Source organism: Sylvia atricapilla, chromosome 2, assembly GCF_009819655.1.
Source record: "Sylvia atricapilla isolate bSylAtr1 chromosome 2, bSylAtr1.pri, whole genome shotgun sequence".
Classification (NCBI taxonomy): Eukaryota; Metazoa; Chordata; class Aves; order Passeriformes; family Sylviidae; genus Sylvia; species Sylvia atricapilla.
The window spans coordinates 112,443,211-112,457,900 of record NC_089141.1 but is presented as its reverse complement, the minus strand read 5'-3'; the positions used below and the strand labels follow the sequence as shown (position 1 = coordinate 112,457,900).

General features: G+C 42.9%; 1 protein-coding gene across 1 annotated transcript; it reads left to right on the top strand.

Annotated features, from left to right (window-relative positions):
- Positions 1-8,044: 8,044 nt before the first annotated feature.
- ETS2 (ETS proto-oncogene 2, transcription factor) lies at positions 8,045-13,512 on the top strand. Its single transcript, XM_066314161.1, is given in 9 exon segments — positions 8,045-8,186; positions 8,189-8,329; positions 8,945-9,031; positions 9,707-9,949; positions 10,118-10,381; positions 11,027-11,145; positions 13,159-13,249; positions 13,252-13,317; positions 13,320-13,512. Coding segments are annotated over 9 exon segments (1,146 nt in total). The 5' UTR covers positions 8,045-8,104; the 3' UTR covers positions 13,373-13,512.
- The last annotated feature ends 1,178 nt before the right edge of the window (positions 13,513-14,690 follow it).

Here is a 14,690-nt window from a genome sequence, read left to right as displayed (position 1 = left end):
AAGGGAAAAAAAAGGCTCTTGGTGTGTCCGGGACCACTCCTGGCTGGTGATCCCCTGACCGGAGAATTCTGGTCGGGGATGCGGAGCCCAGCGCTCAGAGCCCCCGCTCGGCGCCCGGGGTTTATTCCTGCGGGGATGGCGCGGCCCCGCAGGAAGGGTTAATGGGCAGCGCGCTCTGGATTTGGTTAGGACTTTAAAGGGACTTAAAAAACAAAAAAAGAGATAAAACCAGCCAAACGCTGGGCTGTGTGATCTGCCCACCGAAGTTGGGTGTTTTTTTTTTTTTTTTTTAACGTGGGCGAGCGTGTGTCATGTGTGTGAGGAGCTCGGGGAGCTCAGCACGGGGCACGCCGCTCTCTCCTAACCCTCCTCCTGAGGAGGCCGGTTCTTTCCCTTGAAAATTCTGCCGTTTAAAAGAAAAAAAAATAACAACCGTAATATAGGCCCCCTGCCCTCTCTCCCCCTTTATAAAATCACCCCCCTAAAAAAAAAAAAAGCCAAGGGAAAATAACACTGGAGGCGGATGAGATCCATCGGGGACACCATGTGGATGCTGCCCAGCTGCGCCCAGCTGTGGGCAGCACCTGGCTGTTGCTGAAAAGAAGGCGATCAGAAAAACTCGGGAGTTATTAGTTATAAGTGCCTGATCCTGTTGACCTGTTCTGGTTCACCCACTCCGCTATTGCGGGGTGTGTTTGAGGAAGGTGTCCTGCAGTTAAACCATTATAGCTGGCAAAGTCGCAGTCATCAGCATTAGTTTGGAGGGCTTGGAGGTGAGGCCCGAGTCACACGCCGTTTGTTGGGCCGTAGTGGGCTTTTTCTGAACTTCAGGCTTTAAACAGCGGCTTTCTAGGGCAGCAGAAAGGCAGGTTTAACCCTGTGTGCCAGCTCTGCTTGTCTTGTGGTGTCTCTGTAAGGGTTTCGTATCTCGGGCTGGGAAATGTGCGCTGCAGATGGTGAGAAAGCTGATGCGGGATGAGCAGAGGGTATAGAAATTCCTCTGCTCCAGATTCGGGTTTGGAGAGTTGCAAAACACGCTGAGGATCTCTCCCATGTGTTCTTCAGCCAGAGCGAGTGTCTCGTTTCCAAAGCTTTCCTTCGGAACAAACCCCAGCGTGGGAGAAACCAGGGGCTTGGGTTAATGAGCAATGCCGTGTAATCAACACTTGGTATAAACCTTTTGTCTTTAGGGCCCTAAACACCTCTAAAGAAACGACGACAACAACAAAAAAAAAGGACAGGCAGGAGAGAATGTCAGCCCTTTTAGTGGACGGGGAAGTGCCTAACAGGATTTGTGGAGAGGTCAGAATTGCACACCAAGTGCCAGGAATCTTTTATTTGTACTCCTAACCGGGGATCAAACCTCAACTTACAGAATACACGTACAATATTTTCACTAATACTCCAATCCCCAAGCCAGTTATCCCTGGACACCAGAGCAGAATTCAAAGGCCAAAACAAAGGGTGTTGGAAATTGCTGTATACTTTTTCAAAAGCCCAGCCAAATGCTAGGATAAACAGTTGTTTAAACTGTGGCAAATTTAATGAACAGATTAGGATGCTTGCCGAGTGAGACTCACGCTGTGTGAAATTCTTTGCTGCTCAATGAGATGTGTAATTTAGACCAAATATTTGTACGTGCTGTTTGAGGTAAAAAACATCATCAGTAGGTTGCAACTTTTGGGTAACATTAATGAATATTCTTTTCGGTGTCAGCTGATTACTTTGCTTCAATTATAAGGCCAAGTCAAGTTGAAATAGGCCTCCCATGTTAAGGACTCTTGCTATTTATTTTTTTTTTAATTTTATTTTAAGTGATCAGCTACTTAAGAGGATGAAAGGGTTCCTTGTCTTTGGCTGTTGGATGTTTTTATTTTCCTTCCTGTTTATATGGACGGCTTTTGAATGTGTTGCCATTTTTAACAAGCTTATTTTGGTCCAGATCCTAGTTTACTATTTTTCTGAATTTTAAAGGATTTTGATGGTTGGAGTTTTTTTTTTACTGTGTGTTAACATGGTGAGTGATAGGTTTGGCTTGTAATAAGTGATCAGATATTCACAGTTTTGTGGATATCTTGACAGTGTCCTCTGTGGCTGTTTAAAGCACAAGTGCATGTTTCCAGGCAGTTGCTGTGGAGCCAGGGAATTCAGCCCCATGCTATGAAAAAAAAATAGGAAGGAAAATTAAGAGTGTAGCTGATAAGATATCGTCACTGACACCTGAATTGCAGCATCACGATAAACCTGAACAATAGCCATAAAACTGGCTTTATTCCTTATGTTTAATCTTTTCCCATTGGATATGAATCTTATCACTCTTCTCCTTAAGTGATATATAGGAGGAAAGTCACACCAGGCCTCACACAACTCTGTTCCTGGTAGTAAAGGCAATATGATAAGGTTTGGCTTCCAGGGGCCATGAACATATTAAAAGTGGTCCCATTACCAGCCCTTTAAAAGGTTATTTGACTACATAAACCCCTTTTCAATTAAAACTTAGGCCTTCTAAAGCTTTATAAATGTGTTAGTCCTGTGTTTAGAAGATGTACAAGATCACTGTGGTTTGGAGTAAGTAGTAAAGCAGGAGGCTGGGGACACTGGGAAGTGGCTTTTCTGATTATTCATGAAGGGGTGAATGTAGGAGGTGAAGATGTATCACAGTGTCACTCTGTCACTCCTCTTCTTCTGAAAGCCAAAATCTGAAGTGAATCATGGCCTGTGAGCGGGCACAGAGTAAGCAAAATAACACAAAGCTGCTTACCTAAGATTATGGGTGAAAAGTTGAAAAAATACCCTCAAAGAGGCAGGTGGGCAAGAGGGTTTCTGTGGACTTTCCAGGCAAACACAAATTTTGTGAAATTCTTCCATCCTTTAATGCTCCAGCTCTCCAAGCTTTCACAAACATTGGGAAGTGCCCTGTGTGGGTGGGATGTTGAAAAAGCTTTCCCTGTAAATCCAGAGCTGCTCCACCCCCTGTGCCCGAGCAGTCAGGTACATCAATTAACATCTGCTCCCTCCTCCTTCGGCAGTGTTTTTAATGTGACCCCTCTCGTTTTCCAGATGAGTGACTTGGGATCAGGAACATGGATCAAGTAGCTCCCGTGTCCAACATGTACAGAGGAATGCCAAGTGAGTACCCTGGAGCTGACATCTCCCAAACCAGCTGGGGCAGCTCCCAGCCAGTGCTTTTGTTGTGTTCCTGCAGTGCTTAGAGCAGGAATTGGATAAGCCAAGTTTAAACACAGGTTTAATTGCTCCCCTGTAATCTTCTGCCAGAGTATTCCCACTGAGTTCCACGGAGATGTGGGAAAGCAGGACTGAAATGGAAGGTGAAAATCTTGCACCCTCAACTCTCTGCACCCAACAAGGCTCCTCTCTCCTTTTCCTGAAACCTAAGAACTTAAAGGAGATAGGCAAGAACTGAACTCAGATTTGCCAGTGTGGTGGAACTTCTGCCAAAATAAAGGTTAAAGGATGGGCAGCAGGAGAGGGTTTGTATCTTTAGTTTGATGGACTGGCAGAGGCCTGTCCTGATAGGACTGGTCAGGTTTGGTACCTTCCTGAACGTTGTTGGGAATAAAAGTAGGTTATTCACTTGCAGCTGCTATTAATGGGAGCCAAATACACTGTAATAACTCCAGAAATCGTTGAGTTTATTTTATCTTTAGGTTAGACTGTGTTTGTTGCCTTGTTTTGAAAGGAATTGACAAACCGAGGTCAGCAGACTGTCTAGGCTCAGTCTTACAGGGCTTCCCTCTCATCATTCATGCAAGTTGGTTTTAATCCCAATATCAATTTTTTCACATAGCATTGATTAATGTAAACCAATTAAAGGTTAGGGATACCCTTTCTGCTCTCAGTAGCTTTGAGGAATGGCCGTGGTTTGGAGAATCAGTGAGGCTCTGGGATTCTGACTGCTCTGACTCTTTTTCTTCTCCTCACAAAAATGCCAAGATCCCCCAACTTAACATCTGTGTGCTCTTAATACAGTGGTTGCCCTAAGCAGTTATTCAGTGTTCAGTTGTTGTAGAATTAAGTCACAGACCTTTGTTCTGCTCTGCTGTGGCTGCTCACGTTCCATTTTATTTCGTTCTGCAATAACTGCATGTATTGAAAAGCCAAACCAAGTGGTTGTGTAACTGATAGGATGAGCAGAATTCACTCTGCATTGTGTTTTTCCTCTTTTTACTGCTATTAAATGAGGAACATGCTTACACATTAATTCTCTCCCTTTTGAAATATGAAACTAGCACGGTATGGATTTTACTCATTCACATGCCACAGCATTTTTTCCAGTGACTCAGGATAAGGGTCAGCTATTTACACAAAATGCAGGAGTTTCCAGATTGTGTTGAAAGAACTTGTCCTTTCTTTTAGGTGCTAGAGATGAGTCAGAGCTTTTATCTAGTAATGTATAAAGAATTTTTTACCAGCAGATTTGGCAGCTGTTGCTAACTTGTTTATTCAGGCATGAGCCTTTCCAGGGGCTGGCTTTGCCTTGAGTTGGGGAGTACCTGAACCAGAGATCCACAATTTATCCCTGCTGGCCAGGAGATTTCTGAAGCCACTACATGGCATGATAGTGTTTGTGGTGACATGAAAAGTTGTGAAATGTGAGGGGAAATTCATCCTAAATTGCTGCTCCAGGAACGTAGTTCAGGTTGCTTTTAGCATTGCACGTGAATACTGCCCTGAAAAATCCTTGCCTTGTCCTCAGCTAAATCCACTCCTTTGGCACAAGCTGGCAAATAAATCAGTGTTTGCCTAAACCAAATAAACATTTGCAAGTTGCCTTTGTCTCTTGAAGGGCAGGAGCTGCCATGAGCCAGCTGCAGCTTTCCAGAGCAATGTTCTATCCTCAGGTGCCTTTAAAAAAAAAATCTCGGGGGCAACTTTCATCCATCTTTGCCTCAAGATATTGCAGATCTGGTTTCCCTGTGACTAACGAGCAAGTTTCATAAGCTGTTTTTGAAGTTATTTCCTCCTCTGCTCACATTCCTTCTGCCCCTCAGAGACTGAAGTGGTGGGGGGAGATTTAGTAAATTCATACCAGTATTCCTGGCATACACAGTTGGCACAAGTCAAGCTTGAAAGGAGTTGGGTTTTCAAAATAGAACAATATTTCTTGAATGTCAGTGTATCAGTAGAAATCCGCTTTTATCTGGAACATTTTTATCAGTCTTGTTTATCCCTTGCTGTAAAATGAAAGTTGAAGTGTTTCACTGAGCATCTGAGCACTTGAAAGACTTCAAAATGTGGTTGCTGGCAAATGCAGGAAGGCAGAAGTGTAAAAGTTGCTCCAACATCCTTCCTCAAGTCCTGTAAAGCTGGCTGTTTAGCTTCAAGTGATGTGGTTCAGATGAGTTTTATCTTTAAAAAAAACCCCTAAAACTAAACAAAGCCTTCATATATCTCCTGTAGGTTTTGCACTGGCAGTTTTGCACTGGCAGTTTTCCCATAATTTACTGATCTGCCATCAAATCCTCATCAAGCAGATAATGAATTTCAAGGGCTAAGGAAATGAGTTTTTTTTTTAATGTACCTGGAAATAAATACGTATTTACACACACACATATCCTCTATTGTTAAAAGCCTCAATTACAGGAAAAAAAACCTAAGAATATCCTGCTTTGGCTTTACTGTAAGCTGCAGAACATCCCCCACCTCGCCCTTATCAGTGGGTTTTATTCACGTAGCAGAAGCTGTGCTCTCGTTGTGGTTACATTTCAAAGCTGCCTCATTCAAGACAGTGGTCGTGCATGATCTCCAGATCTAAAAACCAAACCCAGACACTTCCTAGCAGTGGAGTTCACAGCTCTCCAGCAAAAATGCTGACCGTTGTCTGTGTTGTGTTCTGTTCCTTCGCAGTCGTCGCCGGCGTTTGACACCTTTGACAGCTCAACTCGCTTTTTGCTGGATATTTTTTCTTCCACTCAGTGAAGATCAGACGCTTCAGGAGTGCCAACAGGATTTGACTCACTTCTTATGGTAAATCTTTATTTTTGCCCTTAGTCCAGCCAGCAGATGAGAGATTTTTGGGTCTAACTAACATTCCTGGGTGTGCAATATGGATTTCCCTAAAAGATGGGGTTAATGCTTCTGTGTAGAGGCTTGGTTTTATTCTTGTGAGTTCATCAGAATAGCTGTTGTTTACTGTACTGAAAAGAAATAGGAACTGGGATGCTTAATAGACTGATTTTTCATGGAAGAGCTCTAGTAGGAGTTCAAGCAGAGTTTTAAAACTCTTTAAAAAGAGGGGTTTGTATATTTAATTTAGCAACATCTCAACCATAGTTGAAGTGCAAATATTCTGAAAGCTTTTTTGATTCTGTGGTGTTAAATCTCAGTGTGTTTTATTCCATACCTTAAAAAACAGGGTGGGAATATTTTAAGATTTTTTTTATTATTATTATTATTTTATTTTTGTGTGCGTGTAGGTCAGTATACCACAAGAATGCTCTACACATCCTTGCCTAAACTCTCCGACAAATGTAGATATTTTACCTGCTGCTGCTTTTATCTCCCCTTAGGGGAAGGAAAAGGAAAAAAAAACCCTCAGCCCTCAATCCAGAAAACCACAGGTCCTTTGTTCTAGTGTGATTCTAATCAGTTCACCTGCTCTGGTCAGCAAAGCAAGTCCTTGCAGACATTAGGAAGGGGTGTGGTAAAAACAGAAGTTAAGCACCAGTGGAGTTTGTAGATAGTCTGGGAGAGCAAGAAGAGCTGCACAGCTCTGAGCTGATTTGGAATCTGCCAAGAGCCGCTGGGATAGAGGAAGGTGTCCCATGGCAGGAGGTGACACTGGCTGGGCTTTATGGTTCTTTCCAGCCCAAACCATTCTGTGACATCATTCTATGATAAAACGAGGCATCTTCTGGTAAAAATTGACAGATAAAAGCTGAGTGGGAGCCGAATTTATCCTTAAAATAGAATCTTCCTGTAAATTTGAAAGTCAGTGGAGTAGATCAGTGGTTTGTACTGACACATAATGGTGCCAGCTTTGTGGTTTGGTGCATTATTCACCCCCAGCTTGTTACCAGTCACACTTGTTTGGTCCAGATGATGGAATAATCCATTGCACCATGTGCTTGGGTGATGAGATATGATAAGGTCTGAAATGCAGAGTTGAATAGTGCAAGCCAGCTCTTCACCCCTGCTGTCAGTTACTTAGCTCTCAAATTAAACAAAGATTATCTGGAGATGCAGAGAAGTCTCAGGGCAAAATTAGGTGGTAAAATAGGAATAAGCAGTCCATTTCCTTAAAGAAAAGTAAAATTGAAGGCAACAAAGGCACTAATGTAACTGCTGAGAGTAATAAGGAGCTGTGCATGGAAAGCTGCAAAGCTCTAATTAGTGATGCAATCTTATCAAACGAGGTAGCACAGATGTTTTAGAGCATGGTGATTCTGTACTGTAAAACACCAGCTTTCAAGCTTTTTTTTTTTTATATATATAATTCTTCAAATAGCAAAACCCAATCACTCCTTTCAGTGGCCTGAAGTTAATGTGGTCTCTTCCTCCTCCCCCCACCCCTTTTTCTTTTCTTGCAGAGTCGAACAACTGTGAATTGCCTCTGTTAACCCCGTGCAGCAGGCTGTGATGGTAAGGCCCTGAAAGATACTTTCAGTGGTTTCACAAAGGAACAGTGTCGGCTGGGTATCCAAATAGTAAGTGTTGCTATTTATAAGCTCTTTTTTTTTTTTTTTTTTTTTTTTTTTTTGTTTAATGCTAAGGAGGAGGCTGAATAGCGGCTCTTTGAAAAGGAAAGAATGATGTCAGTAGGAAATACAAGAATGGATCCTATGTGAATCTGGCACAGCTTGCCTTGGAAAGGCCAGACTTGCTGGTGTTAAAAATGGGTGCATGGAGAGCTCATGCTTTGGCAGCATGAGAGAGAATCAAGCAAGCTGAGGACATCTCTGGTTGCAAGTGAATGCAGAAAGAAAAGGGGGGACTGGGTTGTTTTTTTTCTTTTAATTCAAGAATACATTCATTCTGAATTCATTCAGAACTCAGTAACTTGGCTAAACCATTTTATTTTTTTTTTTTCATTTCACTACTTTCTAAGGAAGATTATTTGACAAGGGCCAGGAGTTATCTCTAAATGTTGGATCCTTCCTGTCTTGCAGATCCCTGGCTGTGGACTGAACAGCAAGTTTGCCAGTGGCTTTCTTGGGCTACCAATGAGTCAGCTTGGCAAATGTGAACTTCCATCAGTTTCTTATGAGTGGCCAAGACTTGTGCAACCTGGGCAAGGAACGTTTCCTGGAACTGGCACCTGACTATGTGGGTGATATTCTGTGGGAGCACCTGGAGCAGATGATAAAAGGTAATTAGAGAACCAGAAAAAGCTTTTGGTTTGGGGCTCTCCTAACAGAAACAGAAATGGGACTCGATTTCAACACTAGTTTCACTATGAAGGGCTTTATTGCATATGAAAACTCGAAATGAACTTTAAAACTTGGTTAATAAAGCATTACCAGCACTGTCAGTACATCCTTGGTATGCAAAGCACAGATGCAGATAGCTGCAGGCATTCTGTGTGCAGGCTGAGTACATTTGTGGGCAGGTTTTATTTGGGAAGATCAGTGGAATAAACGAGATTGGGGTATGACCACTGTAAATACTCCATAAATAAAAGAGTTAACCCCATAAATACAAAGTTAACCAACTGCTGGACCTTAAAGCACACTGCAATTACTGTTGGTGTTAAGTTTTACATGAAAATTCAATTGGTGTGATGTTAAAGTCTTTTGGAAGTTGGTTGGGGTTTTTTGGTGTGATTCCTATCATGAGAGAGAATGCAATACCAATAAGAGTGTGATACTAAAATTTTTGTCAATAGTGACCCCAAAATACTCCCAAGAGTCAGAAGTTTTCCATGGCATACAGGTCAGATGTTTAAAACTATAACCCAAATTTTCTCTTTTTCTCCTCTCCACAGACAGCCAAGAGAAAACACAGGATCAGTACGTGGAAAACTCTCACCTCACCTCAGTTCCTCACTGGGTCAATAACAATTCCTTAAGTAGTAAGTATTTTTAAAAATTCGTGTTTTGCATTGCTCAGTTTATTCTAAGCCTGTCATAGATTTCAGGGTAGAAACAAAAAGCACCAGAATAGTTATTGTACTTGAGGAGGACATATTTGACTTCAGCTGCTCCAGCCTTCTCTCCTTGTATTGTTCAATTGTCACCTAATTTATATTGGAGACCGTTGGAAGAGCAAAGGCTTTGAGAAAATGAAATTTCCTTTTGCTATGCCAAACCCTCCATCTGTGGAGCAGAGTGACCACTCCCATCTCCAGCAAACCGAGGCAAAAACTGGGAAGCAAGCAAGAGTTTTCTGTTCAGGCCTTTTTGAAGGCTCTAGAAGTGTGCTAGAGCTGTTGGAAGTGTGTGGGATGCAGTGCTGGCTCCCTCGGATTGCTTGATTGATGGCGTGTTTTATTCTACCACAGTCAGGCTTCAGCTCAGCCTGATTACACCACTTAATGGGGGGAGCCTTGCTCAAAACCTCTTAAACTTCCCCAGGTTTTTTTTTGGTTTTTTTTTCTGTAGTTTCCTTGAAGAATAAACAATGGGCATTTGTGGCTGGCAAGTTGCAGAGAGGGGATTTGCAGAATCTGATTTGGTGTATTTAGTGTATTAGTTTGTTTAAGGGTCTCCAGGGGAAAATCATCTAATTCTTTGGTTTCTTTTTTCAGCTGTTAACGTAGATCAGAATTCCTATGGAATGCAAATGCCTGGATACCCTAAACCCCTCAGTTATCCCAAACCCAGTCTCCTGACTGACGTCTGTCAGACCTCCACGGCCCCGAATCTCCTCAACCCAGAACAAGACTTCCCATTGTTCCCTAAAACCCAAGCAGATGCTGTTGGTGTGAACTACTGTGCAGTAAACCAAGATTTCCCAAGGAGCAATCTCAATCTGCTGATGGATAATTCTGGTGAGTCGTTATCTGCATGATAAACACGAGGCCAAGGCCATGTTCTGAATGCTTCTTCCTCCTCTGCATGATTTATATGGACAGGCTGCATTGAGGGGGAGGGGGAAAAAATAATAAAAACCACCCACCAACAGTTTCTGTTTTATTTTATTGTTTTGTTTGATAAAGGCAAGCTGAGAGAGCATGAGTCCAGTGACAGTGGTGCTGAGAGCTACGAGAGCTCGGATTCCATGCTGCAGTCCTGGAACAGCCAATCCTCCCTGGTGGATTTGCAGCGTGTGCCATCCTACGAGAGCTTTGAGGATGACTGCAGCCAGTCCCTGTGTCTGAGCAAACCTACCATGTCCTTCAAAGACTACATTCAGGAACGGAGTGATCCTGTGGAGCAAGGGAAACCAGTTATACCAGCAGCCATCCTGGCTGGATTTACTGGTGCGTAGTGAGGCAAAATGGTCACTCCTCTTTTTTTTTGTGTAACATCAGTCTTCCCTCTAAGTGTGTGCCACAGGGGTAGAAACCACTAGTCACAGATAATTTCAGTTTTATGTTACTAAGCAGGGTCTCGGGGATTATCCACCCAAAGCAAGAACAGGCAGGCACGTCAGATCAAGTAAAAATCAAATGCACTTTTTGATCTGTTTGAAAAAGAGGGGAGCTTGGGCAAAAATCTCTCAGATTTGGAAATTCCCACAGGTGTTGTTAAGGCCTGTTAAAAGCCTTGTTGCTCTAGTCCTTGCTGAAATTGTTTCTTTCCTGTAGGATGGTTGACAAGCCCTGGAGCTCAAAATGCAGCTGTTTGGGAGGTGGGGAGTGAGGGTTCAAGGATCCATATGAGAGGGAAAGCCATAACTTTTGTCAAATCCTTTGTTTCCCTGAAAAACCTGACTTCATTTTTACATGGATAGGAGCAGATTTGTGATGTAGAGTAAAGCCTTGGGTTTCTTTCTGATCTATGTAAAAGATAAATCAGATTAATTACCAGGTCTGTGATATGAGTCTGATCATGTACGTTGGTTGTGGTTAGAGCTGGCAGAGGTGTTAATTTGTGGTTTTTCCATGTCTCCTCTTTCCCAACAGGCAGTGGACCTATCCAGCTGTGGCAATTCCTTCTGGAGTTACTGACTGACAAGTCCTGTCAGTCATTCATTAGTTGGACTGGAGATGGATGGGAATTTAAACTTGCTGACCCAGATGAGGTATGTGGCTAACTGGGGTGAAAACAAAAATTTTTGGGTCTGATCTGACTTCTGTGGGCCCAATCTTGGATATAGATGGGTGTTCAGCTGCACATCAAATATGGTAGTGCTGCTTTTGAAGTATTTTGGGAACTTCACTCATTAAAATGGATGCATTTTTATTTTTCTGATACTATTTCCAGTAGAAAAATTATTGTAATAAGAGATGGGAAAAAATCTTAGAAACTTTTTCATTCAAAAAAAAAAAAAAAAAAAAAAGGGAACAGAAATCATGAACTCCAAGGAGCTTCACAGCACTGAACTTCCAGTCAAGAGTTGTCCCCTGCTGCTTAGCTGATAGCAAATCAATGGTAAAACAGTTTTTTTGAGAGAGGAGATTGTGCCAGAGCTCCAGGGGTGTTTGGACAAAGCTCTCAGGCACAGGGTGAGGTTGTTGGAGTATCTGTGCAGAGACAGGAGTTGGGCTTGGATCCTTGTGGATCCCTTCCAGCTCAGGGTATCCTGTGATCCTTGGGGTTGTCCTGTGCAGGGCCAGGAGCTGGGCTGGTGGTGGAGTCACTGTCCTTGGGAGTGTTTAAGAAATGACTGGATGTGGCACTCAGTGCCATGGTCTGGTTGACAAGGTGGTGTTGGGTCATAGTTTGGGCTCAATCTCAAAGGTCTTTTCCGGCCTGGTTAATTCTGTGATTCCTTCCAGCTCAGGATATTCTGTGTTTCTTGGGGTTGTCCAGTTCAGGGCCAGGAATTAGACTTTGTTCCCTGTGGGACACTGCCAGCTTGGGATAGTCTGTGACTTCTCCATGAACCTGACCTCCCTGAGCATGTTTTGTCCTATCCCCTACAAACTGGTGCCCTTTGCTGTCAGCCACCTCCTCCTGGAGCTGCTCTTGAGTCATGTGGGATCAGTCAACCAACTCTTCTCTTGTGAGCTTTGGCCATCCAAAGGAAATAAAATGCTCTGACTGAGAAAGGGTTTTATTTAATCAGCTGCTGAGGAGTAGATATGTTGGAACCCTGGGCACTGAGAATTTTAGATTTCTTGTGCTGACAGGCACTGAGCCCCAAGCAAACACTGCATAGACCTGAGGCCATGGAAAAGGCTCCCAAAATTGAGTGACAGCACTGGGATTGTGGGTGTGGAGTTTGAATGGAAGTGTGTGATATCACAGGGTGGAAAACCTGGAGTTTAAGATTTTAGAATATAATCATATATATGAAGCAAGATGGAGGTTTTAGGGCAGAGGCCAGTCCTTCTTTTCACCTTCTTCATGGGTCTGGGTGATATTTTGTAATTGGATAAAGAAATCCACATTGCAGGCCACTGCCAGGGTGGTTGGTTACTGGATTAAAAGTGAAAATAATTTAGGTGTCATCTCTTAATTGGCCAGTTTATCCTTAAAAGGCCTTGTAGAGAACGAGATGGGGGCCATTTTTCACTTTGTTAGCTAGAAGTGCTGTAGGAACTCACGGTTTGTGAGACTGTAACATAGATAAGCATTAATAAACATCTGAGTCCAAACATGAGCTCAAACTGACTCTGACAAAAAAAGAAGATAAAAAGCAACAGAGATGAGTTGACTTGTTGCAATTCTGGAAACTTGGATTTTGGGATTTTAGTATATAGTAATACATGTGTGTTGTCTGGGTCCTGCTTCACCTTCTTCCTTGTTCTTTGTGAGTTTGGATGGTTTTCTGTAATTGGGTGAAAAAGGTCCTCATTGTGGACCTTGGGTGGTCATTACTGGGTCAGATATATAAATAATACAGGTGTCACCTTGTTCCTGAGTAATTGGGGCTTAAATAACCTTGGAAAGAGAGAGAAGAGGCAAAACGGAGATATTCTCTAACTTGCTAGTTAGAGCTCACAGCTCGCGAGTCTGTAAATAGATGAGAAATAACATCCAAGTCCGAACACAAAACCTGTGTTTCCTGTGTATCAATCCCGACTCGGCGAGGAAAAGCAGGCAAGCCACAACCTTCACTCTGACTAAACCTGCCCTTTGCTCCTGGCAGGTGGCACGGCGGTGGGGCAGGAGGAAGAACAAGCCCAAGATGAACTACGAGAAGCTGAGCCGGGGCTTGCGCTACTACTACGACAAGAACATCATCACAAGACGTCGGGCAAGCGCTACGTGTACCGCTTCGTCTGCGACCTGCACAACCTGCTGGGCTACACCCCGAGGAGCTGCACGCCATGCTGGGCGTGCAACCAGACACCGAGGACTGATCCTGGCCCCAGGGTGGGGAATCTGCAACCTCCAGTTGCTGGGGGGGGACAATGGAGCCGTGGCAGCCAGGCCCCGCCCGTGCTCGGGGAGGGGGAAGCGGGACCTTCATCCATTTTTGGGAGCTGGATGGAGCCGGTGGGGCTCTGTGGATGTGGGCACAAGCCCTGGCTCTGGCGTGGAGACACAGGGCGGGGGAGATGATGCTCCTGCCCTGCCCTACGAAGCTGCCCCTGTAAGGATGATGGGTTGGCTCTGAAACCAAAGGTTGGCCGTGAAGAGAGACCAGCGACGCAGCAGAACTCGTGCTGGGATGTTTCCCCAACACCGCCGTCCTCGTGCAGTTTTATTTAAAAGCAAACTAATTTATTCTAAATGAGCAGTAAGGAGACCGGTATTAAGGTTTTTTTGTTTTGTTTTGTTTTAAAGCACGTTTTGTTATTATTGTTGTTGCTGTTATTGTTACTACTCCAGAAATGCGCTGCATAGGTACATAAACACTCTCGTGTTCAAAACCAGATGTAGCAACTGTTAACAAAAAAAAAAAAAAAAACAACCCCACCCTTTAAAAGAAGGGAAGGAAAATCATACCATTTCAATATTCAGTTTGTATATTCTGTGATTCCTTTGGAAATCCTGATGTTCCTATTTAACAGATACTGTATAGTGTAAATTAAACTAATTGTATGTGTGTGTTTTGAAATAGGATGAATGTAAACTTACCAAATGTGGGGGGTTTTTTTTTTTTCATGTTTGTCTAGGATATACAACCTTCTGCAAATATTTAATTGGCCTGAGAGACAGCAGAAGTTCTATGCTCAGTGTGCATGCATTTTGGGGGGGCAGGGAGGGAGGCCGGGCTCAGGATTTTGCCAAGACTGAAGCTGGCAATTCTTTGTGCATTTTGGCGTTTTACAGGAAACTAATGTTGTATGAGACATAAAAGGGCCTGTTTGTGGTTTCTTCTGTAACTGAAAAATTAAAATATTAATATGGGTAAAATTACCTTTTTTCTTATAAATGGCATATGTTTTTCAACTTCTATGCATGTACTTTGAAAAAGAATTTATATACAAGCCTTATTTTTTCAGTTCACTTGTCTCTTCCTGCAGTTTATTCTGTATGATTAAAATACGAATTCTATTTTGGAAATAACTGTGACTCCTTTTCAAAGATCAGGAGGGTTTTATGTAGCAGCTATTTTTACTGCAAAAAAAAAAAAAAAAAAGAAAAAAATCACTGGAAAAATGTACTTTGTAAGAAAGCTTTATTTTTATCTGAGCTTGATGTACAGTTAAATGTGTTGTACAGTGTGAGAGG